The 26950-nt window shown below is 37.4% G+C and overlaps 1 protein-coding gene across 4 annotated transcripts in view; it reads left to right on the forward strand.

Moving 5' to 3' along the window:
* The first annotated feature begins 1850 nt into the window (after positions 1 to 1850).
* Positions 1851 to 26950, forward strand: part of PIK3C3 (phosphatidylinositol 3-kinase catalytic subunit type 3) — a 65028-nt gene continuing 39928 nt past the window's right edge. For 2 of the 4 annotated variants that reach the window (XM_008643021.2, XM_017746622.1), the window contains exons 1-13: positions 1851 to 2058; positions 2553 to 2696; positions 4981 to 5110; positions 9041 to 9127; positions 11133 to 11228; positions 17082 to 17153; positions 18240 to 18344; positions 18824 to 18916; positions 19103 to 19288; positions 20595 to 20749; positions 21972 to 22059; positions 23275 to 23342; positions 26358 to 26463. In XM_008643021.2, the coding sequence (XP_008641243.1) occupies positions 1928 to 2058; positions 2553 to 2696; positions 4981 to 5110; positions 9041 to 9127; positions 11133 to 11228; positions 17082 to 17153; positions 18240 to 18344; positions 18824 to 18916; positions 19103 to 19288; positions 20595 to 20749; positions 21972 to 22059; positions 23275 to 23342; positions 26358 to 26463 (1461 nt within the window). In that variant the 5' untranslated portion in view covers positions 1851 to 1927. Of the gene's footprint in view, positions 2059 to 2552; positions 2697 to 4980; positions 5111 to 6799; positions 6822 to 9040; positions 9128 to 11132; positions 11229 to 17081; positions 17154 to 18239; positions 18345 to 18823; positions 18917 to 19102; positions 19289 to 20594; positions 20750 to 21971; positions 22060 to 23274; positions 23343 to 26357; positions 26464 to 26950 lie in introns of those variants that run through there. The other 2 variants (XM_017746623.1, XM_017746624.1) reach the window with 2 other exon arrangements.

Here is a 26950-nt window from a genome sequence, read left to right on the forward strand (position 1 = left end):
GGGACGGGGCGGGCGAGGGACCGGGCTGGGGCTGTGCTGCGAGCGCGTGTCAGATGTCCCGTGTCCTCAGGTGCTGTAAGACAGCAATTGTCAGTGCAGGCTCCCATAGCTTCTCACCTGTCATAGAATCACAGATTGGTTTGCGTTACAAGGGACCGTTAAAGCCTGTCCTGTTACACCCCTTTGCATGGGCAGGGACACCTTCCACTATCCCAGGTTGCTCCAAGCCCTGTCCAACCTGGCCTTGAACGCTCCCAGAGATGGGGCAGCCACAGCTTCTCCGGCCAACCTGTGCCAGTGCATCACCACCCTCATAGTAAAGAATTTTTTTCTAATTAATCTAGAGCTATTCCGTCTGAAGCCATCCCCCCTTGTCCTGTCACTACATGCTGTTGTAAATATTCTCTCCCGTTCTTTCCGATGAGTTTCCTTCAGGAAGTGAAAGGCCAGCACGGCGTCAGAGCTCGCTCCTCAGTGTTAAGGGAAGGAGACAAACTGGTGACACTCTTGCTGCTTGCTTCCATGCTCCTGTGAGAGCACGGTGCTCTTAGTGGGGTGCCTTATTGTAGGAAGATCCAGGTGGTGCAGCACATAAATATGTTCCTACCTGGGCATGCGGAAGCACTTTTGTTGAAGCTGGAGTTACCACACAGTGGTGTAATTTTTGGTTTGTTTTTTAAGCTACTTTTGTTCATCACAGCAATGGGAAGTTTTGTGTAGGAGGGATGCTGATTCTAAAATGTAGTGCACCCAATGGTGCTGTGTTAAAGTATGTTCCACTTTTCTGTCAAACTAACTTGGAGAAGCGTATTCAGGGTTGTTTGACTTCTGAACAGGTGATGGTAGTGGAAAGTGGCCCTGCTCATCACAGGGGTTGGGACTGGATCGTCTTTAAATTCCCTGCCAGCCCAGATCGTTCTGTGCCATCAGGAGCCAGATTCATGTGACCTCTTTGACAGTTCGTTCCACCAAGCAAAATTATAACTAACGTTTTTTTATTTTAGCACAGAGAAGTGTATGTCATCCTTAGAATGTGCAGTGCCAGTTCCTTGCAAGTAACTTGTTTGTTTACTCTGAAGTAGTTTTGTGAAACAAATAGATTTTTTTTTGGTGGAAGATTGATCTTACATGTTTTCCCATCACCACCACTACAGTTCCGTGTTTTTTTGTTTGTTTTAAGATGTGCATCCACAGTCAGATATCTAATGTGCATGATTGTTTTCATTGTGGTATAGCTGAAGCCTGAGAAATTCCATCAGTTCCTGTTAACAGTAGCAAAGTGTTGCAAGGCATTAACCAGATTTTATTTTAACAATCTGCTTAAGTGAACTTTATTTTGTTGTAGGTTGGAGAGATGATTGACTCCCAAATTCAGTCATACATTTCATAGATATTAAAAATTAAGATTTACTTACCATAGCTGTTTTGTTTTATTTTTCCCGAATAGTGTTCAGAGCACATGTAATCTGATGTTTATTTTGTCTTTTTTAATAGTAGCAGCACATGTAATCTCATTTATTGTTGCCCTACTTAAGGGCTGTCTGAAAATCCACAGGTTGTACTAGAAGTTACCTCCATTTAAAAGACAAACAAGTAATTCTTGCCTTCCCTGCTCTTCCCCCCACCCCTGCCTAAATCAGTACAGCAATAATACAGTTTGTGTTTGCTCAGCATTTTACATCCCAAGTTCCTCTCTGGTGTTTGGATTTCACTACCAGCAAGTAATGCAAAGTGAAAATAGCCTCAGAACTGGGTAATTTAAATATAAGCTACGGAAATGCAATAGGATTTCCACTATGGATAGAATAAATTTGGGTTTATTTGTGTTTTCTCTTTTTTCCTCTTCCTCCCTTGCCCTCTCCCCCATAGAGGAAGTCTGGAAGGGAAAAGAGAACAGAAAAGCTACAAAGCTCTCTTAGAAGATCCAATGCTGAAGTTCTCGGGACTGTACCAGGAGACCTGTTCTGACTTGTATGTAACTTGCCAGGTGTTTGCAGAAGGGAAGCCTCTTGCTCTTCCAGTTAGAACTTCCTACAAAGCTTTTAGCACTAGATGGAAGTAAGTGACTTGCCTTTTATTTCATATTCCTCCTAGTTACTGGGGCATCAAGTTTTTGTTTCTATCACAAAGATTTGTTTTCTCTTGTGTTCTACAAAATGGCTTATGTTTCTTCAAGTGTCTGTATGGTTAGTGTTATACTGACAGCACAAAACCAACCTTTTTGTGTAAAGGGTAAGCGATAAAATTGCTACTTGTGTGCTTGGGCATGTCTTGCTGCTTAAGTAACTTCTGGGGCCTGGAGTGGCACATTTTCATGCTGTTTGCTGACAGCCTGATCCTTGCTACACAGTCATCAAGCCAGAGTATGTTTCTTTTGGTCTGTAGCCTTTTACTCATGCTTCAGACAGGTGTTTGTATGGTTAAAGCCCACAGGAAGACAGTCCATCTGCCTTAAGAAATTTTTACTCTGAGGAGAATCTGGGTTGTGTAAATTAACAGAGAGTAAGTTGAATTCTAAAGTTTTGTGACTAATAAATAGTGTTTCTCTGCAGCTGGAACGAGTGGCTGAAACTGCCTGTGAAGTATCCAGACTTGCCTCGCAATGCTCAGGTGGCTCTGACCATCTGGGATGTGTATGGACCTGGTAAAGCCATTCCTGTGGGAGGAACAACGGTCTCGCTCTTCGGAAAATATGGGTATACTGCTTTTTCTTCTCTGGTGCACATCTGAAGCTCACCTGTGAATAGTAAGGTAGCAGGGGTTATGAGGGATTAAGTTTTTGAATCCTTTGTAAACTAGGTTAACAATTCCACGTTTGAAAAATCAAGATACGTAGGTGATTTGCTCCATTTATTCCTGAGTGTAATTTCACACTTGCTGCAGTGTTGTATGAAATAAGTCTTCTCTTGTAAAACACCAAATTTAGGCTTTGTTTTTTTTTTGTGGTTTTTTTTTTTTTTTTTTTTTTTTTTTTTACAATCTACAAGCTTGGATTTTAAGATGGCAAGTGCTGAAATCACATCTACACCCTTGTAATGCATGGATGCCAGTACTGATTACTTAAAACAGTTTATTTAATTGGCTTGCAATTAGTCTGTGAAAGCAGTGTTATTTATAGGGAATAAAATGTCACTCAGTAAATCAGCACCTTTCAAAGCTGTGATCCAATAGAGGGTGTGTTCAGTAAATTTGTGGATGGTAAGACTAAGGTGGGAATGATTATAAGTGTGCTGGAAGGTGAACAGTACCTTGAAAGGATCTTGCCTAAGTGCAAAGGTGACTGAAAAATAGGTTGTGGTCTAAGGAAGATTATGCGGCACAGGTACTTTTTTTTTGCAATTGATTGTTATCACATACAGAGTGGGGAGCAGCTGCTGAGGAAAACAGAGGAAGAGACTTGTAGTTTAGAGTGATTCTTTAGCTTTGTGTGGTTCAGCATCGTCGTGCTCTTGTAAAATGTGCAAACAACATTGACTACATGAACAGTTTACAAGTATGTGCATCAGAGACACTGCTGTATCCTTTTTCCTTTCTTATCCTTTCTTTTTCCACTCAGCTGGGGTATGTTCTGTTCTTTGCAACCAACTCAAGCTTAAGTTTCTGACTACTGGGAGTCTGTATCATTGAATATCTAGCAAACAGGTGTGATGGAGGAGGTGTTGAACCTAGTGAGGCTGAAAAAAAGAATGTAGGAACATTTTTCTAATATGTACTTAGTGTTGGAAAATGGGGAGAAATAGCCTGTTTTGTCTTGCCGGTGGATGAGAAGTAATAAGGTTATACTGAAGTGCAGGAAAAGTTTAGATAATCATTAGGAAAGCTGCTCTAATGATGCCTGAATGCAGAAAGTGACTGTAGAGAGAGGTTGTATCTCTCTCATTGAGAATGCTGCTTAGACAAAAAAGAATGACATTGCCTTAGGGCAAAAAACTGAACTGGATCAATTGGACTGTGCCCCAAAGACTGCTGGGAGCTTTTAAAGCATTAGAGCACAGTACCTGGAAAAAGATAAAAATAAATTTCATTTATAAGTCTTACTTCCATCATGTGGGACTTGGATGAAGTAGATGGAGAAAAACCAACAAAACTGTTTTGAATTTTGTAGTTTGTAAATGAAAACCTTTGCAGTAGTATTCCACAAAGTGTAAATTCAAGATCAGATAGTCTTTCTAATTGTTATTTCTCATTTTTAATGGTTTACTTTTTAAAATGTTCCTATCAGTTGTATTTACCTGAACTTGTTAGAGTTAGGTGATCAGCTCTTGTTGGCAAAGGTAATGCACTTTATTTCTTGGGGCATCTTTTATGGGTGGATCAGCTCAAATATGCAAGAGAAGCAGCGTTTTGCACAGAAAAGATGTGGTCAGTTACCCTGCAAATTTCTGTTCACTGCATGCTTTCAATTATCAATTCAAGTTCAAGCATTGGTGGAGAAAGTGGTGTGTGGACGGTTGTGGCTTTTTTTGCTTGGTATATATATTTTTTTTTGTTTGGCAGCTCAGAAGGCTGCTTTATTTTTATTGATCTTCAAATGCAACTAAGGTAGTTTTTTAGTTGATTATTTTCATAGTGGCTGACATAGAGTTACTATTATAATTTGCAAGTCAAGAGGAATACTTTCGTTATACAAGAATACAAGAGGAACACTTCATTACAAATAATAAAACTGTGAAGGTTGAGTTTTCTCCTCAATTTGCATTTGTACCACCCCACTGACTTTGGGAGTGACCTATTTTACTTCCACTTGCCAAGTAAGTTATCTCAGGCTTCACAACTTTCTTCTAAACTCCATGTTCCAGTAAAATAAAGGCTGTAGAGGGCACAAGGTGCAAGGCACTTTTGCAGTAGAGTTCAATTATGCAATTTTGTAGTTTTGGCAAAAGAAGCCCCTTCATTTTCTTGCAGCTGCTGCTGAACTTTGATTACTGACAGCTGTATTATTTTGAATTTACTGAAGTGATTCTGCATTTTTCCCTGCAGTATGTTTCGACAAGGAATGCATGACTTGAAAGTCTGGCCCAACGTAGAAGCTGATGGCTCAGAGCCCACCAAAACTCCTGGGAGAACCAGCAGTACAGTCTCTGAAGATCAAATGAGCCGCTTGGCAAAGGTAATGGAATAGCAAGTAACCTTTAAAATGTATGTGACAAGCGTGCATTTCACTGGAGTGAAGTGAAGACAGCTTCCTTTCTGCTTTCTCACATGAGAGCTCTCTTTCTTTGGTTATTTAGGTGTTTCAAAGGATTTATACAAAGGAGTAAAGCAGGTCATATTTAATTGCTTCTGAAGTGTTTTTTAAAAGGGGACATTTAAGTACCTTCTAATACACACAGCATTCTGTTGGAACAACTTAAGATTTGAATTCTTTGTAAAGAATTAAAACATGAATATGCCTTGAGGATGCTTAAAGCTAAAATTCATCAGGTTTAATAAGAACATCTCCTAACAGTAACTTGTGAGGACAGTCTGGTTTCTTTCAGAAGCCATCCATTAACTTTGAGGCTGTCTGGTGTAGTGTTCAGAAATGTGTGACATACCTCTACGTTAGAAAGAGCTTGAATAAAACTGAAAAAATTAACCCAAGTTTCAGTCATTTAAGCTCATGAATATTTATGTTAGTATTTTTGCCTCCAAGCTTTTGATGGCAGAGTATATTCTTGCCATCAAAACTACTGGAATTGATCAGAGTGTGCTAGTTACTGGATGGTTTTACTAGCTGATCTCTGATTATTCAGGTAAGCTTACCCTAAGCTTTCCAAACTACTCAGTCCACTTACTCAGTGAGCTTTCTTCTTAATTTTGGCTCCCAGGTTTTATCCAGACCTTTGTGCAACTCCCAGTGAAAGATAGAACCATTTTCTCATTTAGAGATTTATGACAGCAGTAAACTAACTTTCATTAGGGTCCCTGTTTTATTAGTGTAGCTTTCATTGAATTTATAATGGGAAGCTTATTAAAGCCAGTGGTTCCCCATTTCTTGATCATAGTAGAAGAAATGTCCTCTGGCCTAAGGAATCTCTGTAGACAGACACTAAAGATCAAGTCTTGTTTACAGTTCATCACATGGTAATATGATGGATGCAGTGGGTTTCTGAGAAAGGCTTTGACAGTGTACGCCATCCCTTTCATGTTAGTTGTTATGCAAACATTACCACTCACACTCTCTAGCTCAAAAAGCACAAATAAAGTAGACTACTTCAGTTTTAAAATAGGTCATTCTGTTTTAGCCTGTTATTTTTGCATTTGGAAGATGATGGCTCAAGGCCTCTGAGGAATAGGAGGGAATTCTCTCACATCCCATTTGAGAGTTGTAGTTAATGGCTAACAGAAAGCTAATAACATCACTGCCCCCATTCTTCTGAAAGCTGTTTTGGGAGATGCTAATTTCTGAAGGATGAGTGTTTCCACTGATATTTTGTTGTGCTCCTTTTTATAAAAACATTTTACCGTCAGACACTAGGGAAATTAGTAGGGTTTCTGGGTAGTGTGTCTATGGGAGCTTTCATTTGCACAGCTGTTTACACAGCAGATGAGGTTCTTGTGATGTGTCATTCCTAAGTAGCCATTGTTCAAACACAATCAGCTTCAGTTTTTCTGTGTCTTACTCATCAGTTGCTAAATGACTCCTCATACTACTCTCTGTGAAGGTATATTTAAATACAGGTAAAAGAACTAGGACTAGGTACGTACAGGGTGAGTTTGTGTGGACTTTGTTGTTCTTGGTTTGGTTTTTTTTCTGTTTATTGAACAGACTCGTCCAGTGTTGTGCTATTGATTGATATCTGGTACCAGAGCCCAAACTAGACTCCTCCAGATAACAGGTAACTTTTGAGAAGAGCTTGTAAAAGATCTTTTCTCCATCTAAAAGATAACTCTTCTCTTGACATGCTTCTGAGTTTATGTCTGTATGTGTTTTTTATAATTACGCAGAATTTATATAAAACCAGTGTCTGGCTGGTCAAGGAGTTGCATCCTTTTGCCTTAAATAATTGATACTGTGGCAAGTCTCTCCTTTCATGTTGAGGTGCTATATGGTTGTGCTCTCACAGAACACATGAACGTTGCTAGTAAAATTGCTACTGATGAAAAAGCCATGGCTTTGCATTCTGGAAGCATTGTGAATGCAGATTTTTTGTATAGTAAGGAATATTAATGGGAAGAGAGTGGAATATTTTATCATGCTCCAACATTAATGACATTAAGGTATTTCTCCTGTGAGTGGTGTGTTAATTTATTCTACTTATGCTTAAAGTACTCTTAAGTTCTTTCTGATCCATTCATTTCCCTCACACCTTCTGCTGGCTGAATGAAATTAGATAATGTTGAGATACTATCTAAGGGGATGCATCTTACTTAGTAGCAGATGATGAATGCTTCTTTCCCTCATGGGGATACACTAGCTTTTCTCTTATTTTAAGCTTTAAATATTAATCCAAGACAACAGTTTTTCATGTGTATCTTTATGCCCACAGATCTTCCAGGTCTTGTATGCAGACCTAATAAATTGTTGTATTATGACTTTTTTCCTCTATAAGGCAGGTTTAGAGGTTTAAAATATTAATCAATTTCTTCTGAAACATACAATATTAGTTCTATTTTCTTTGTTCTCTAGTGCAGTGAGCAAGAAAATGAACTAAGAATTTGTGACCAAATTTTTTTCCCCAAGACTTTGGTTAGATAGACTTCAGCCCAACATAGTTGTGCTTGTACTGTTAAGACATCAGTTTAGTGGGTATTTGAGAGAGAATAACGAAGCAGTACAATTGGTGCAAACTCTTTACTTCTCTATTTTCTTTATGTTTACTAAAATAGTAAATTTTATTTTTGGTGTACCTCTAGTGTTGAGCTGTGAAATGTCTAGTGCACATATCTGACAGACTGCAACCTGGACATCTCCCAGTGTATGCCAAGTCTTAAATCTTCTTTGTTGTTTTTTTGTACTAATACCATCTCCAGTTCTGTGTGGAAGCAGCAGGCTGCTGTTGTGTTCTCCTGTGTCCAATACCTTCCATTCCTACTCTCTGAGGTCTCTGTATATTGCCTGTCCCACAGCTGGGCAAGAAGTGACAGTGGGTGTGACTGTATGGCCTGTTCCCATTTAGATACTCACGGGTGGGCAGGCTGGCCACAGAACAAAGTTATAATGCAATAATGGTTGTAAACTTTACCCTAAGAAGAATAAATTTGAGGGGTCTCTTTGCTAGCTATTTTCTAGGCAGATACTGATTTCTCTGAGAGATGAAGGAACTTCATGTCTTCTAGTCCCTCTGCATCTTTTGCATTCTGCAATAATTACTGATTTCTTTTGAAGAACACGTGATTTCTTAGGAGTTGAAGGGATGATCTTCTCATTTGTGTGGTTTGCTGCTGGATGTTTCATAAACAATTGTGTTAGTGTATCTGAAACTGCAAGTAGTATGCTCTCATCTTATCTTCCATTCTTAATGAGTCCTTTAAACAACTTCCTTGCTGTTGCTACAGCAATTTGTAAACTTAGCAATAAAACTTGAGCTACTTATCAGATGACTGAAAGAAAGAGAGAGCAAACTGTCTGTGACTTGCTCTAAGATCTTCAGTTGATGCAGTTATAGACCCAGTCTGGAAACCTGTTTAGGTAAGGCTGACAAGGGCAGAATTATTCAATATGGATAGTTTTTGAAATACTTTAGTTTTGTTTGGCTTGGTGAGTTTTACTGTATGAAATATAGTAATACAAAAAATGGAATGTCTTTCTCACATGACTTTAGTTTAAAAATATGTTCCTGTTTTTGCTATGTTAAAAATGCAAAGGTGATCTGCTTGGATAATTATTATGGTCTTTGCTGGGATTGGTATTTTAGATAGTAGACTTATTTTTATGTTGTGGTTTGTCCGTTTACAAGGTGTGTACTATGTTACTATGTGTATGCTGTACAAGGTGAGGTTTTTTTCAGTTCCTTTATTTTTTTCCTCTGGTTTCATATTAGTGTCTCTGTTGCAATTTTTGTGTTCTTTTTCTTGCACTGAGCAATTTAGCTGTTATCATGTTTTTTTCATGCAGCTCACCAAGTCTCATCGGCAAGGTCACATGGTGAAGGTGGACTGGCTGGACCGACTCACCTTTAGAGAAATAGAAATGATCAATGAGGTAAGTCATTGTACATCAGATTTGGAATTTTGGAGGGTTTTATCTTGCTAATATGAACCTTCAGTTGTTCAGGAGACTAACTCTTAACTGCTTGTCCTACTTTTCTTCAAACGCTAGTGCATATGATAAAGGAAAAAGTAATTCTTTGGAAGCCTGAAGTTGATTTTACTTTAGCACCAATGAGAATCACAGAATAGTTTGGTTTGGAAGGGACCTTTAAAAGCCATCTAGTCCAACCCCTCTGCAGTGAGCAGGGACATCTTCAATTGGATCAGGATTCTCTGAGCCCCGTCCACGCTGACATTAAATATTTCCGGAGATGAGGTTTCTACCATCTTTCTGGACAATCTGTGCCAGTGCCTCAGCACCCTCACAGTAAAGTCCTCTCACTCCATGCCCTTGTCTGAAGTGCCTCTCCAGCTCTCTTGCAGGTCCCTTTTAGGAACTGGAAGGGTCTCTAAAGGCCCTGGAGCCTCCTCTTGTCCAGGCTGAACAACCCCAGTTCTCCCAGCCTGTCTCCACAGCAGGAGCACTCCAGGCAGTGGAGCATCTTAGTAGCCTCCTGGACTCCCTCCATCAGGTCCACGTCTTTTTGTGTTGAGGTCCCAGAAGTGGATGCAGCTCTGCATGTGGGGTCTCACAGCACAGAGGGGCAGAGTCCCCTCTCATGACCTGCTGCCCGCCCTGCTGAAGAGCAGCACAGCACAGAGTTGGTTTTGGGGCAGCCTGTGCACGTGGCCAGCTTACGTCCAGTGTTTCATCCACCATGGTACATAGCTGTCTTACCTGTTTTCAGCTTCAAGTGAACTTGATCATGGAAGACAGACTTTATTAATAATTTGGAACAGCTTGGAACAAACACTGTTAGGCATGACTAACTTAGCTCTAGGATTTAGATTGTGATGGGAAGCTTTTTAGACATATGACCTGTTCCTTGGCTTCAGACTTGTTCAACTTTATTTTTTTTAACTTTGAGTGCTGAGAAAAGACATTTGTAAGATTTGAATGGATATTTTAAAAAAAGAGAATAATCTGATAATTTAATGCCTGAATGAGATTTTAACCCTCATTGGGCACAATCAGCTCAAACTGTTTAATTTGTTATACTCATCTTGCAGCAAAGAACTCTTTTTTGTTTTTGCTGAGATTTTTGTTGTCTTATCTGTAATTAAAGCTTTGGAAATCAGATTCTTTTTTTAACTGAAATCTGTGTTTTTATAAATGTCACAAATACTTTGATGTTTTTTAGAAATAAGCTTCTCCTCTTTTTTTTTCTTTTTTTTTCCTCTTCACTGACAGTAAAAGTACAGCAAAACAAAAATTCCTAGACTTGTGCTTTAAATAGAGAACCGCTTTGCCTATGGTGGAAAGTCAAGCCATTGTGAATGCATTAAATGAACTGAAATTACTCATTGTTAAACTTTTTCTTGTTTCCCATCTAGATTTTAAAATTCTAAGCTCAAATTTTTCTAGGTAAAGCTTTTAAAAATGCATACACGAGCAAATCTTCCTGTGAAAGTCAATAAGCTGGAAATATAATCTTGTAGTCCAAGTTTGATTTTTGTCTCTTTTATGGTGTTGGTTTAAAAAAATTGCTTTTTCCATGTCTTCTGTTTTTTTCTTTGGTGTGCATAATTATGGGTAATGATTTAGTTTAAAAAAAAAAAAGCAAACACCAACTACCCAGTGGTCATCTGATTATTCCGGATTGCATTTTTTAATACCTTTAGCCCACAGCTGGAAACTGCTGATGAAAATAGGTTTTCGTCTGTTAAATGTGAATGTGTATTATGAAGTGGGAATGTGAGGTAGTAAGAATGTCAGGAAGGAGGCGATATGGTCTCAAGTAGTTCTATGAAATGATTAACTAAATAATTGCTACAACAGCTGATAACCTAATTAATCAGTTACAGCACAAAGGAAATAGGGCAATTGCTGTATTGAGAATGCTTATGATTGATGCCCTGCAATAAATGATACGCATCTGTGGTGGCTCTTTCCTCAGAGGGAAAAACGAAGCTCCAATTTTATGTACCTGATGATTGAATTCCGTTGCGTCAAGTGCGATGATAAAGAATATGGAATAGTTTACTATGAAAAGGTATGTGCTCTGCAGGCTTTATGGTTGTCTTTAAAAAGCAGCATATGCACCTAAAATGAATGGGTTTTTCTGCTGAGATGAAATATTCTGCTGCAGTGTAGCAGCAGACAGCTGTCAGTGGCAACTATTTATGTACATACAAATCAAACAGTGTAGATGCAACAAGATTGCAGATGTCAGTCATTTATGTAATAGAGTTCAAGATTACAGAATTTAACAAGTGTGAATGATTAAAAACTTTCTGATTTATAGCTCCTTCAGTCATCCAGCAGTACTTTCAGGGTAGCGGTATGTAAAATTATGACTTAGATCAGGAAGAAATGTACCTGTATTGAGTGGTAACTTTATAAAAGATGAGTTATTAAAACTTTGCACAGAAGCTCTGCTGGTGAACATTTTCTGTAAAATGAACAAATACAGAAGTTTAGTCTTCCATACTGAAAATGCGGTGGAGTAATTAAGTAAAACACTTCTGGATTGGAATGTCTTGTATCTTTTCTTGCTCTTCATGAAACAGATCTGAAAAGCAATGCCCTCATTATTTTTCGTAAGTTAAAATTTAATGGGATGGAGGATTATCAGTGAGCTTCGCAGACATCAGTGTGATACTGGAAGGCATTATCAGTACTCTTTAAGGACCTGTGTATGACGAAAGACTCACTGAGATGGAAAAAGCAGTGTATCTATAATCTGGTTTCAAAGAAAAGAGTTTCTTAATTTTTTCAGCGTGTTTAGATTCATAAAAAGTCAGAAAATTACTTAATAGTACAGCTTTATGGGAGAGAGAAAGAAGGTGGAAAAAGAAACTGGAGTGCTCTTGAGACCAGAGGCACTAACTTTTAGCAGCATTTATTCTAAGAATTTTAAAAAGCTTAATTCAGTACACAAAATGTTAATATAATGGAAAATGGATTACAAGTATTTCTGTGTATGTGATGATATTACCTGTTGGCCTGGACCGAAAGAGCTGTGATCTAATTTAAAATTCTTGAAGAAGGCAGTGAAAAATACAGTAACAAATAGCAAAAAGCAGGATTAAAAAAAACAAATCTGAGAAGACACAGATCAGAATCTGCTTCAACTATTTGATATGTTTCAAGTTAAGACTTGGTGCTTTTTGACTCTCAGGAGTGTTTTCTTAGGACATTGGTTGGTTGAGGCTTTTTTTGGGTTTTGTCGTGTGGGACTGTTGATTTGATTTTCTTTTTGTTATTTTGTTATAGTTTAGTTTCTTGGTGAATTTTGGTAATTTTAGTGAAAGTGTGTCTTAGGCAGCTATCTAGGTTAGCTGTTTAGTATTTCTTTTTGGGGACTGTAGTTGACAGTGAGACCTCTCTACACATTTCAAAATCTTTTCACCTTTAGAATAGCTTTTTTCATAGTGCTTCTGTACGCATATCCTAGAACCAGCAATTGTAGAGGACTGTGCTGTTGCAAAACTCTCCTAAGGTACAAATCACAATGAAACCTACAATGTATCAGATTTCCCCATTAACAAAATGAAGTAATTTACTTCTGTGGAAATCAAGGAAACACTTGTCTGGATAGCCTAGCAGAATACGATCAAAATGTTGGAACTGTTTACTAACAGCTGTCTTTTTACATGAGGATATGCTATACCTTTCACAGGTGCAAACATATGAGCATGTGTGTTTGTGTCCTCTTGGCTCTTTTCTTTTTATAAATGAACATGACATTCCTAAAAATGATTTTTCTCCGTTACCTCCAGCAGCCTGCCATTATAGATGAATTCTTCCTGATTTACACATGACTTCTTTTTTTTTTTTCCATCATTGTGGTTTTATAGATGTGCATGATACAGGAAAGGAGATTGAGACTCCAAGCATGCATCTTTCTTTTCATAGATGTTTCTGAAGCATATTAAAAGTGCGTGGAACAGATTTCTTGTACTCGTTGCTCTTGCAGAAATAAAGTAATTGAATGTGTAATAGTACATATTAGAGCTATAACTAACTGCAGTTTGATGCATTTGTTGATACAAAGTAGCTTTCCAACAAGTTCTTGACCCCTTTCTGACAGCAGTAGGAAATGGTACATAAATTAGTGCCTGTTTTCTCAGTTCTGTCATGCTTCCAATTACAGTCTGCCGTCTATGTATTGGGCATCACCAGTCCAGTGCACCACGCATAATGAAAGAAGATTCTGTTGTCACCTGCCTGTGACTGATAGTCCAAGTGGAGATTACTTGTCACAGTTCTGTTGATATATTTGTTTTCGAGTGTTTAGGAAGAACTAGCCTGTTAAACAGGGGCTGATAGAATTTGAGGTTCTTTGACTCGACATTCAATTACAATGAAGTGAGGTGGCAGTGTCTCTTCCCATGTTCTGTGTTAACTTCATTTTAATGCAGCGTTCAAGATGTGAAGGATAGGGTCTGCTAGTAATGACAGCATCACTTCTGATTCTCCATTTAGGCAGAAATTCAGTGTGACTTACCAAGCACAAATAACATCAGCATTTATCAGTAATGTATTTTTGTGCAGGTTTCAAGAGAAACGTGTCTTTGGGTAAATGATTGCACTGCTACATCCAGTTTATTAAAAAAGATAAGTAAATTTGATTATCAGAGACCTTTTCATGGATTTAAAGGAAGAAAAAGTAGTGTCTACACCACTGGTTGTCTGTCCATTTATTTCTTGTGGGGGAGATGTTGGTTCACATCAGTGTTACTTCAAATGGTGTTTTGGTTAAAGAATAAGATAAATAGAACCTCCTTACTAAACTGATTTTCAGGCAAGTACACAAGAATGTTGCTGGTTTGGAAAATTCTGCAAATTTTGTGGACTGTCTTAAATGGACTCTTCATATTTATATAAAGTCACACACACTGACCTTATTGTAGTGAAATACCTCTAGAGCTCTGTAACACTGCAGTCTAAAGCAAGTTAGTGCTGTTTAGTATTGAGGTTGCTTTTGTTTCGTGGTGGCAAAATAGCAGGTCATCTCAGGTTCTGCCTGTGCTAGGCAAGTGTGGCAGCCAAGAGGAGCAGATTCACTCAGGGACTGTTCTTGTGCTCAGGGCTGGCTTTCATCACATCCCACGTGGTTGTTGGCAGTTGCAGGATGTCAGGGATTTCTGAGATTTCCATGACATGAACTAAAGCAGGCTACATGGGCATGAATCAGGAAAGACACTTCAAAAGGCTTCACTTGTCCAAATTCATGTGCTAATTTAGGCACTGGTTTAGTAAGTTTGTATGGTCAGGGTTGTGGTGCTGCACATGATGCTCTCAAGATATAACAGAGAGTTACAGAAGGGTAGTTAAACAGCTGACATCCTTCACAGTAGAACTAACGCCATTGTGCCATCTTGAGTATTTCATTAAACAGTCTGTTTCAAAATGTTCACTCCTGACACAGTAATTTTTCCCATGAATACTTGGAAAAACTTCTTACAGCAAGTTTTGGTTGAGCTTAAGGCTTAGTTCTGTCATGCAATGAAACACTAGGAATGGTTTTCCTGGTGCTTGAACTGAACAGGTAGAACTTGTCAGCTTCACTCTTCAGCATGATCTGACTGCACTGAAAGAGTTTAAAATAAACAGTCATTGTCATGATTCTTTTGAGAGCTTCCTAAAAGAGTCGCCAGCAATGAACGTACAAATCATTCTTTTAGCATTAGTCTTGGAAAAAAACTCCTTAATGTTCATTTATAAACATTTGGACATGACACACTGGAAGGTCATGCTCTTTTTTTTTTTTTTTTGTTTTGTTTTGTAAGTAAGCAAACTTTAGGCAATAGTGCTTTTGTCATTCTCATCCTAGTGTGTTTTGAATTTTGAATGGCTGCCACAGGGTTCTAACTGTAGGGTATGTGCTCCACTTTTACCAGTCTGAAACCTTTCCTTGTACAGTGAATGTATCTGATTTTTTTTTTTTTTCCCACTGAGGGAAAGATACAGCAATGGGTGTTACTATTGCTTATCCCTAGAGAATCCTCATGGGGCATGGATGCTATAAATGACTCAGCAGAGTTTGAATGCTTGTTAGTAGCAACTTAGTAGCTTGTTGCTACTGAATCCCCTCCTGTGTCAAGTTTTTCATACAGGGTTTTCATGTGAAAGTTCTAAATGGAGTGGAGAATTGTCGCTGGGACATTGGAATCCTTTGTTGTTTTTATAAAGGCAAAGTCAGATTGCAGCCTTACTATAGTTTTGAATTGAAAAATAAAGAATTGGTAGGTAGAAATCGGTCTGTCATCAGATGTGTTTATGAAAAGAAGGATTCCCCCCACCTGCAACAATTTCATTGGTTTTTATATAGTTAGACTTTATGAAACTACAGTAACATGATCTGAGCATTCTGCTCGGTGAGATGGCAGAGGCACAGTGCAGTGTGAATGCTGATCTGGCATTGTGACTCCATCTCTGTTCAGTCTACTGTTAGTGGTGCAGCATATTTTGTTATTATGGAAATACTTTGATACTGTTATTTCTGTGCAGTGAGGTCAGAGCTAAGTTCATTATTGAGGCAGTATGCATTTAGAGCAGAGATACTGTAAGAAAATTTGCTTCTTCAATGTTTGCATGCATGCTTTTTTAAAAAGACTAATGAGAAAAGCAGCCTGCTTGTGTTCTGTGACCATCACCAGCCACAGGCAAGACTGTATGTTTATTTCCCTTAACTAGGAAGGATGAGTGTGTTCTTACTGCTTTTACTTTGACTTTTGTCAAAATTGTTACTTCAGAAAGGGATAGGACACTAGTAAATGCAATTAAAAGTGTCTTTCTGAAGAAGCATTTTATTAATAAGAAATATTTTACTGTAGTCAGCAACACAAAATTTATGTAGCTGGAAAAAAAGATGTTTCTCCTGGGAGGTTAATGGCAATTTTAACTCATGTATCATGTTAGTGACTAATGATTCTCCCTCTTGAAACAACCTCTCCTTTGAAAGCTGTCTCTGAAAAGTATAAAAGTAAAGCTGTCCCAAGAGGCATATGTGATTGGAAAAGCAGGAAAAAAAAAAGAGGGTGGAGGTAGAAAGAAACCTGAGCAAGTTACCTCCAAACTGTTACTGAGGGAAGTGTTGGTATGTCAAAAATATTCTGATCTGAAATTTACAACAAAAGAAATGAAAACAGCCTAAGTGTAAATATAGGAGAGCACATATACTATGTTGATCTCGTTTTGTTTTGAGTTTGACTGTTTTATTCTGTATTTTAAATGAAATCTTCTTTCATAGCTTTTATTAATGCTTACTTACCCTCGTAAGGTTAAAAAGCACAAAACCACGCTGCTGTGTGTCTGGAAGACAGAGTTGCTAGTTTTGTCATGTGGTGGCAGGCTTTTAATTTTTTTTTCTTGTGTCTGGTTCAAACAGGAATCTTTTAGCTTCTCTCTTCCATTGTTCAGGCAGCTCACTAATTAGACTCTAAGCATGTAGAACCTCTGATAGATAGGGTCACATATATCTTGCTATATTAGTCTGTGTTGAACTTTTAGGAGATACCACTGCAAGGTGGTGGTTTTTCCTAGGAAATTGTTGGGGTTTGGTGGAACTGCAGACCTTTCTTTTGTTTCTCTTCACACTTCCAGAGGACGCATGTGACAATAGTGGCAAATTTCTCCACTCACCTGTGTGCCAGCATAGTAGTGAGTTGTCAAGCCGCATCTCTTCTGGTGAACTTCCATCTGTCTTGCCACATAGTTTGTCATCTGGGAAAAAGACAAACAAGGAAAATAATCTGTTTATTATTTTCTTTTTTCCTCTTAAAACTGTCAGCTGTTGCATCATTCTTTCACTGTAGTAGAGTTCACAGTGCATTAATATGATATGTTTTTTCCCTAAAACTGGAGGTGTTTAATATGCCTTCAACTTTTTGTCATTCAGGATGGTGATGAGTCATCTCCAATTTTAACAAGTCCTGAAATTGTTAAGATTCCAGATCCTCAGATGTCTATGGTAAGCATGCTCCATGTAATGCCATCTGTATTAGAGTTACTATTGAACTTGTAATAGATGTAGATGAAAGCTTGCCATCTTAAGTATTTTAAAATTCCAGTAGAAAGACATATTTGACCAGCTGCAAAATATTGGTGGTTTTTTTTATTTTTTTTTTCTTTTTCTGCTGCTGCTAAATTAAAATAAAATAATTGATTTAGTGCTTATGTTCACCTCCTCCTTTCCATACCTAGTGTGCTTGCTTCTGAGGTGTAAGAAAGCAGACAAGGGGGATTGTTGGCAAAAGAGATCAGAGGGTGGGAAGGTAACAGGGAGCTGAAGAAGAAAAATGTAGAATTTAGAGACTGGTGTGGTAACTCTTGGTGACTTCCTCTGTTAAAGTATTTTCTCCCTGCACTCTCTTGTATGTTGTCTTTCATGTAGACAGTGCCTAAGTACAGTTCTAGAAAAGATTTCCATTATTGTGGATGCCAATTCAGTGGGACTGGTATTGGCAGCTTTGGGAACCTTAATGTAAGTGGGCTTGTACTGGCAACACTGTTTGAGCACTGTGTAATCTAACACTGCAAGAGCAAGTCTGACAATGCTGGAAATTGTCTTGGCTGCTGAAATCTTGATGGCACTGTGGCTCCTATTGTGGCTCCTACTGTTGCTAACATGGTATTAACAGTGGGACAAGTTTTTGAGATGTTTTTCTTGCATACAAAGCTTTATGCTGCAAACATCATCCTAAAGAAAATGTTTATGAAGTGCCTAGCACGTTTGAGTGCTGTCAATCACGGATGTGTTGACTGAAACGCTTACATTTTGCAGCAATTCACTGAAAGGCGAGGTGGAGTTTGTTAATGTTAAGTCATAAACTGAAACAGACACTCAAAACTCCCAACAACCCTCCACGTATTATTAAAGGAGTTTTTTTGTAAAACAAACAAACGAAAGCCATAAGATGCTGTACTTTTAGATTTGAATTTTTATTGCCATGCATTTTTCAAGAGACTTGTGAGTCTTCACTGGATGGTTTAATTTCAATAGTAGTTTTGTCTGAAATTTAGTATTTATAAATACTGACTTACCCTCTGCGTTTAGGAGAATTTAGTAGAAAGTAAACATCACAAACTTGCTCGAAGTTTAAGAAGTGGACCTTCTGATCATGACCTGAAGCCTAATGCAACTACACGAGATCAGCTTAATGTAAGTCAGTCATATGATGGCTAAGTTCAATTTTATTAGGTAGGTTGGTAATAATATATGGAGACAGTTTAAGGAAAATGCAGTTAATTTCAGTTTATAGAAAATCATGAATGAAATGTTTTCCGTGCTTCTTAAGAGTGCTTAGTTAGAAGGGCCCAACTCAGGAACACAAGGTGCTTGTTAATTTTCTTTTTTTAACCATTTTGGGAGGTTAAGAATGTGTATTTTTTTCATGTCATGTGAGTGTGAGTGGTACACTTAAAGCAACTCTGTTTGCCTGCACTGTCAATTCAATCAACCATGTAACTGACGAGCATCACCATGATGCCATAACTTTGTGTTGTTGGAAAGTTTTGGTTTTTTTTCTCAGCTGTTTTTGTGTGTTGTCAGTGTTGTGCTTTCTCACAGTATACTTTGTTAACTTGTTGATTATGCCTGTTCACATTTTTAAACTCACTTTCTGACTATGTATCAATTAGATCATAGTGAGTTATCCACCGACAAAGCAACTAACGTATGAGGAGCAGGATTTGGTGTGGAAATTCAGATATTACCTTACTCATCAGGAGAAGGTAAGTTGAGTCCTAGGATGATTTGGGCTGGAAGGGACCTTGTCACTTGTATCAGTAAGCTTTTCCAGGTCTGTGCTTACGTAAATATAATCTGAATCTAGTTCTACCTTCGTGTGAGACAATAATTTTTGACATAATTCCTTATGGCTGGCTTTTTTGTGATGAATTGTCCAATCTCCTGTTTAGGCCTTGACAAAATTCCTGAAGTGTGTCAACTGGGATCTACCACAAGAGGCAAAGCAAGCACTGGAGCTTCTGGGCAAATGGAAGCCTATGGATGTGGAAGACTCTCTAGAGCTTCTGTCATCTCACTTCACCAACCCAACGGTGCGGCGCTATGCTGTTGCCAGGCTTCAGCAGGCTGATGATGAGGTATTCACTGGTCTGTGGGTACATGGAAAAATCAGCTTGTCTCAAGATTTTTAGAGTCATTGAATCCTTGAAATGTTTGCTACTTCTTAAGACATTTAAGTGAATATTAGTGAAGGAAAACAAAGAATTCACTGCGTTGCTATTAATTGTAATCTTTTTGGGGAGCAGTCTTCACATTATTAAGTGTCACACTTCGATAATTGTCTTAACGTGAACAGCCGGTGGTAGCTGGTTTTGTTCAACAAGGTAAAGCAACAGTAGGCCCTCACCAAAAAGCAGTGATCAATTTTGACTGTTAACCTGTGGGACTGCTCTGAACTTAAATAGTCAACTGAAAGATTTTCAGCAGATCCATGTCGTGAATTGAAACGGTGTATCATCGTGCTCTTTTGCTAAAGAAAATGAGTTAGAAGAGCATCTGTGGAAATGAGGTTTTTCTAATTGTATACTGATTAGAGTGTGATGAGCTGTGATTATGAATAGAGCCCACTTGAAAGAATCTCATCTGTTAAATTTCAGTGATTTATATATTTTATTTTATTTTGACAGTTAAAAAGAAAAGCAAACCCACGTTTGAATGTTTTGCCGTAACTCTTGAATCTTTGGCAATCAATAGAGTTTAAAGTAGGGAGCATAAATATATCATATTTTTTCAAGCCTACTTCAGCAGCCAAGGTCATACTGCTTTGGCTTTAAAAATGTACATTTTACAAAGTGTAAGGTAAGGTAACTAAACAGAACAAGTTGAAGAGTAAAAGCAACAAGTTGATTTTAAACAGCAAGTGGTTAAAATTCTGTTCTTCAATCTAAAATAGATTAGATATGTATTTTTTCTCGTAGATCCCCAGCTACACAAAGGATAAAAAACAAATAGTCCATAGGAGAACAGAGAATCTCTGTTCTTGATACCATAGCCTAGATTTTATGCTTGAATTTTAAATTTCTTCTTGTGAGACACAAATTGAAAGCTTTATTCTGTGGATGCTGTAAGCAATTAGTGCTGCTTATCTAAAGAGAATTTTAGCGTAGTAATTGCACTTAAATATTCACTAAATTAGCACTTACTGTCTTTGAGTAACAGAGAATAGTAGAATGATAATTCAGTATTTTTTGGGAACCAAACTGCATCCAACACCAGTTTTGCTATGGTATATTGCTTGTTACAGAGACATCAGTTTCTGTGTTGTTAGAGGTCACTAAATCCTGACTAAGTTTATCTGTAAATTAGAATTTTGTAAACAGAAGGAGTTCTGGTTTGTTTTGACTGATACCCTTATTTCACTTGTTTTTTTTTTTCCTAAATGAGGATTTGCTGATGTACCTGCTACAGTTAGTCCAAGCACTGAAATACGAAAACTTTGATGACATAAAGAATGGCTTGGAGCCTAGTAAGAGGGACAGTCAAGGTTCCATGTCAGAAGCGATGACGACATCTGGATCTAATCCTTCAGAAATAGACAGGTAAGAAGCTTAGACTTTGAGCAGAAAGGCAGAAACATGTAACATTCTAAGCCATCAAATTCTTTCTTCTTTTTAGGGGAGAATTGCATATTGAACATGTTATTTTATAATCTGAAACGTTAAAAAAAACCTAAGAAAACCCCAACAAATCCTGAGCATTCATGAACTGAGTTTTTCCTGATTACACATAGTTCACAGAGCAGTGATGAAGTAGTGGCCTTTGACCTTACTGCACAAAAGGAAGAAAGCTTCTGTAGAGCAACACCGTCGTTGCATCCTTCTGTACTTGCAAAAGTTGTCTTCACTGAAGTTATATGAGGTTCCACTTACCACTTTCATCAGAGAATGTGGTTCTAAAAGTCCAGTCAGTTTGAAGTGGAAAGAAATTTCATCCTGCTCCTGCAAAAAAAGGTGTGGGGGGAGACTTGTGGAAGCACACTTCCTATATACTTGCAGGAATCCAAAGATACCGAATAAAGTATTAAGCAAAGTGCAAACGAACTTGGTAACGAAAGTCTTCTGTGACTATTTATTACAGATTTTAAGGATTTTCGGTCTTAAGCTTCTAATGACTTGTAACATGAGAGTGTATTTTTTGTGTTAAAATTCTACAGCTTTTCATTGATCTTGCTGCAAAGCTATAAAAGTGAGTGTGGTGGGAAGTGTGCTTTGAGGCTGCAATGATACTTAGATGTTAGGAGAGCTATTTAATTACTTCCTTTCAGGTAAATTCACCATCTGAAAACTTTGCCTTGCAAATAAGCATTTGTCTACTACGTTATGCATAGTTGCATTACAAAGACTAGTGCTTGCAGGTGTTGTGTATTAGCAGTTTCATCTTACAGCATTTGAAAAAAGCTCCTGAAAATGCAGATTTGTTAAATTCCTATCTGTGTCTGCTTATTTTGTATGGAAGATGAAATAAAATGCAAAGTTTGTTGTAAGTGAATGTCCTTCACAGGCATAAACTGTATAGCTTTCTAGGCACAGATTTTTGCTGTTTTCAGGAACTGCAGAACTGCAGCTGCCAAAGTTGCTGTTCACGCAGTTTGTTCTGAACCAGGGTTGGGATGATACCTTCAAAGATACTTTTTTTCCAGTTCTCTGAATTTATTATGCTCTGGAAGTGAAATTCATTGCGATTTCCATGCATGCTCCCTGGCCCCCAAGCAAGAATTTTGAAACTTTGAATCATGCCAATTACATGCTTTCCTTTGTGTAGTTCCCAGATTATGAGTCCTATTCCACCTGTTTCTTCTCCACCTCTTACTTCTAAGACAAAAGAGCTTGCAGAAAATGAAAACCTTGATGTAAGTCAGACGATTTACCTTGTATTTATTGTACTTTTCTAGTGACCTGGTACTGTTTCTTGCTTTTGTTTGTGAATATTTGGATCCTTTGGGTGTATCTTCCTGAATATTTAAAGTGCCCAAAGAATATAAATTAAAAGTAAATGCCACGAAAATAGCAATAGCTTAACTGATTTTTTTTTACAGGGCGTCTGTTTATGTACATGATCACAGTATCCAAAATTGGGGGACTGGAAATTGAACTCTTCATGAAATTAAAGTACTCTTCTGTAAAGGAGAAAATTACGGCAAAGGCTATCACATACTGATTAGACACTGACAACTGCATGTGTTCAAGGTGTTTTAAAACAGTCTTTTAATAGAAAACAGTTGTCCAAATATTCCAATCTCTGCAATCTGTTCTTTCTGTAGCCATATTCTTTGGCATGTCATCCTTTTTGAACCTAAGTGAGACACTGTGTTGATTTACTTCTGCCAAGGACTATATTTGGTTTATCCCAGAAGTAGACAAGTAATAGGAATGGGACTGGAGGAAGGGAAAGATAGAAGGTAAAGATATTTTGAGGGAATTTGGTTTTAATCTGATATGTGGATTAATTGGTCTTTGAACTAAAGATCCACTCCCTGTTGCAAATTGTCCTATTTGAGTCTTAATATTGCATAGAAAATAAGCCTCAAATTCAGCATATCAGTAAAGATACACAGATTTCTTGCTAGCTGGACTGTTAGACCTTAAAGAAGCAGCTAAATGCTGTGTATCCTATACAGATTTCTTAAAACATAGAACACCTTCAAGATTGTTAGATGCTCTGGATACAAAACAGAATGGGAAATCTCTTTGGGGATTGAATTTTACAGCATTTACAGCAAGACGTAATGGCATAGGAAGAAAGAGTAACATAAATAGAAATTACATTAAAGGTTTCTTTTTGGAGAACATTGTGCTTTTTATATGTTGATAAATACATCACTGGAGTAGCAGACCTTTTACTTATAGTGGTGTTGCTGGATTTAAAGTAATATTTAAACTAATATGATTTAAATATTAGGTTGGATTGGACTCATATTCTAGAAGGGAATATATCTCTCACAACTCTTACATTTACTTGGTGTTTTTCCTTAACTTTGTCTCTCTCTCAGATGCTTAGATTTCTTTATAACATTTTTTTGTTTTTTTTGGTTTTTTTTTTTTTTCTGTTCTTAAATCCCTTCCAGCAAGACCTTTGCACTTTCTTGATATCGCGGGCATGCAAAAATTCCACGTTGGCAAACTACTTGTACTGGTATGTTAGAAACTGTTTATTTATACTGTATCAACATGTAACTGAAATCAAAGCTATAATGCCCAGAAGGATGCTCAGCAAAAGATGACCTGTCTTGAGAGCTTCAGAATCTCAGTTTTTGTCAGGGTGAAGTAGTAGATTTAAAACAACATGCATTTGAACATGGTAATTTATAAAAGGAGGCTTTAAAAATGCAGAAATATGCTTTAGTGTTACACAAAAGAAGGTGATGTTTAGGACATTAGGTTACAGTGTTACAAAAAGCAGCCTAACTGTGTTAAAAGTTTCATTCAAGTTGTCTGTGGTATTGGGGCAGAGATTAAGTTTACCTTTGCGCTGCTTTGCTGTCTGTGTGCTTGTAATTTTTTGTGCTTATAATTTGTTGGCTAGAATAATGAAGTTATGCACTTAAATATTAATAAAAGGTGTATTTTATGAAGGTTCATAAAGCACTGATTTTTTTGTTGTAACCTAATTTTTTTTTTCCATTTGTGATTATGAGCACAAACAAAATGTCATTGCATACATGCATTCTTAAGGGTAAGAAGTTGTAATTATTAGGTCATCTATACAGTAAAGAGGTAGGATTGCTTAGCTTTAGGATCTTGTCTCATCTCAGTGGTTTAAGAATTAAATTAGATGCCTGAACTAGTAATCTGCAAGCCTTCCAAGCAAGCATTTGCAGGTAGGAATTTTTTCATTTGAAGCAAGCTGAGATGAGTAGAGCTGTATTGTGTGAAAGTGTCTGTCTGTGTGTGTACTAATGTACAAATATCTGCATGTGCACAATATTCACAGCTATTTACTTGTATATACACATGTAGTTTAAAAGCAAGAGCTTAGGTACCTTTTACATGGCTAAACCTAAGTCATATGATTCTCATTTGTAACTTTCGTAGCTTCATCAAATAACTAAAAATGCTAATGCATATGATCATATTTTAGTGTGCTAAGAGCATTAACCACAGATAAGCTGTGAATTGGAAACTAAGTGTGATATGTGATGTAAACATAGCAAACTGTTCTTATAAAATTCTTACAAGAAACCTATAAACTATGCTGAGAGATTCTATTTATAACTTTTTAAGTTTTATTGTTTAATTATTTTTAGTAAGTGGAATTTTAAGACATTTAAGTTCATGACCTATGTACATTTGCAAACAGTAGTTATTTCTGTTGCAGTGGTCAAAGATCATGCTGGGCTTCATTAAAAATTGTTATTAAATATAAATGATTAAAATAATTGCAGGCTGAATTGGTGTGAGTAGAATCCAAGTGCTTGACCTAATCAAATATTCTTCATTAAGATAAGAGTTGGTATCTTAGCTTATTTTCTATCAGGGTGATAGAAACTATTCTCTTGCATTTCATACATCTCAGACACTCAGTCTACAGAAAGTTCAAATGTCCATAACTCTGAAGTTTTTCACATATGACTTAAAAAAATTCAACAAAACACCCAAGGAAAGTCTACCAAGACAAAAACTCTAGTCAATTTATTCTTTGTTTTCTTTCCAGACATCTCAATTTCTCAGTGACAAAATACAGATGTTGCAGCCACTGTTTAAGGTGACGCAGCCATAAATCCTCATGGCTGCTGATCAATTGTATGTTTCAACTATCCAGACACAGCATGCACCTGAAATAATCAATGGAAAAAGTACAATAACCCTTGAAAATGAAACCTTGTGTTCAGTCACTTGTCATTGTAAAGCTATCCTGTCCTTTAACAGTGGCCTCAGAAGTCAGTGCTACTGCTTTTTCTGACACCTACCCAAGTATGAAGCATTACTCTTAACTCCTTGTTTCAGGATAGCTTTGAGAAACTGTCCAGGGCTTTTTAAAAAATGAAGATTAAAATGGCACGTTTCAATTCATTACTTCCCCTTTTCCTTGAAGTTTAGATGCACAGACTTTGTAAAATACAGACTTTTATACACGTATTGGTGAGGGAACAGTTTATAACAGTGCATTAGCAAAGCCCTAGAAGGAATCTTTAGTTACAGATTTCATTGGTTATACACATGGAATAAGTTACATTTGCCTTATTTTAGTGGATGTAATATATTGTGCATTTATAAATAAGACTACTCAAATCTGATCAGCTGCACATGACAGACCTCTAGTCTTGTCTCACAGTTACTCTGTCACAAAGAGATTCTGCACAAGTACATAAGGAAGGTGTAATTCTTGATGACAGTGTTAACGTCCAAGAGAATGTCCTGAATTAGTCACTTTTGAATCCAAATGCAGTGTTTGAAAATTGACTAAAATGCTAATTTCCTCATTTTTTTAACAGTGTTTATTATATGTTTTTACTTTATTATATGTTTATTGCATGTTTTTGCTGGGTAGTATTAGGAGATACATTGGCCAACAGAAAGACGACCTACAATACATAGCTACTTTTTTCTTGTCAGTGCTGCAAGTAGAAATTTACACAAAAGCATTCCAAATGACTGCTTAACATCAAAATAAATTTTCAGTATAAGTGTTCCAGATTGTACTATTAAGTTTTGTATCTGATTCATAATTTTAATAATGGAAACTGGCATGTAGACTCTGTGGAGCTGCTTTAGGAACAATACCTCTCCTTCCACTGTTTCTAATGGTAAAACAGGGAGCAGGTGGGGTGAGATTCTCCTTGTATTGCAGGTACTCTTGAATAGCAAGTTTGCAGCCACTACATTATGTACAGGTGGTATCACAGTGGAAAACATGCTCAGTTGTACTTCTTGTCTGGAGTGTTCATAAGATTTGGACTTCAGGCATGTCATCTTTGAGTGATGACACTTTACTGTAAGTGAAAAACCGCAGAAACTTTTATAGACTCTCCTGATCCAAATGGAATTTGGGGCTGTGCAGTTTGGAAGAGTGCAGCTGTTACTTGAGCTAAAGATCTCATTCAAAGATTGTCTTAATTTTTATCAGGTGTATAATACAGGGCTACTGTGTTTCACTCAAATTGTGTAGCTCCAAGAGTATGGTATAAATTGGGTTGTTTTTATGCTGCAGGTATGTAATAGTGGAGTGTGAAGACCAAGATACTCAGCAGAGGGACCCAAAGACTCATGAAATGTACTTAAACGTGATGAGAAGGTTCAGTCAGGCTTTGCTGAAGGTAACGCTTCTGTGTAAGGAAGTATGTAATGGCCTGGGATAGTACTTCATTTAAAAGGTGAAGGTGTCTAAGAGGATGAGTTGGGTTTTTTTGTGTATGTATGTCACACGCCATAATAAAAGCTTCCACTTCTGCTTGAATTTTGAATTTGTAGTAAGCTGAAGAAACTCCCAAAAAGGAAAAGAACAAATTTGAGAACTCTTTTCTTCTCTTTTGCTTGTTCCTGTTAGTAACGTACTGGTTCTAAAACCCTCTGCCTTACATTGGATCTAAAACCTTCTAAAAGCCTTGTGTAATCATTGTGGTTTGTTTACTATTTATTTGTTGGAAACTCTTGTCCTTGAAGTGTGAGTGGAGAGGCCGATCGGGAACTCTGAAACAGCAATTGCTGTTCTGTGTGTCGGCAGCAGAGGGTGCTGGAGGAGGGGGGAAAAAAAGCGAAAACAAAGCTGGAAAAACGTGCGTGAATTGGAAGTTTTACTTTGTA

This window comes from Corvus brachyrhynchos, unplaced genomic scaffold (genome assembly GCF_000691975.1).
Source record: "Corvus brachyrhynchos isolate BGI_N302 unplaced genomic scaffold, ASM69197v1 scaffold139, whole genome shotgun sequence".
NCBI lineage: Eukaryota > Metazoa > Chordata > Aves > Passeriformes > Corvidae > Corvus > Corvus brachyrhynchos.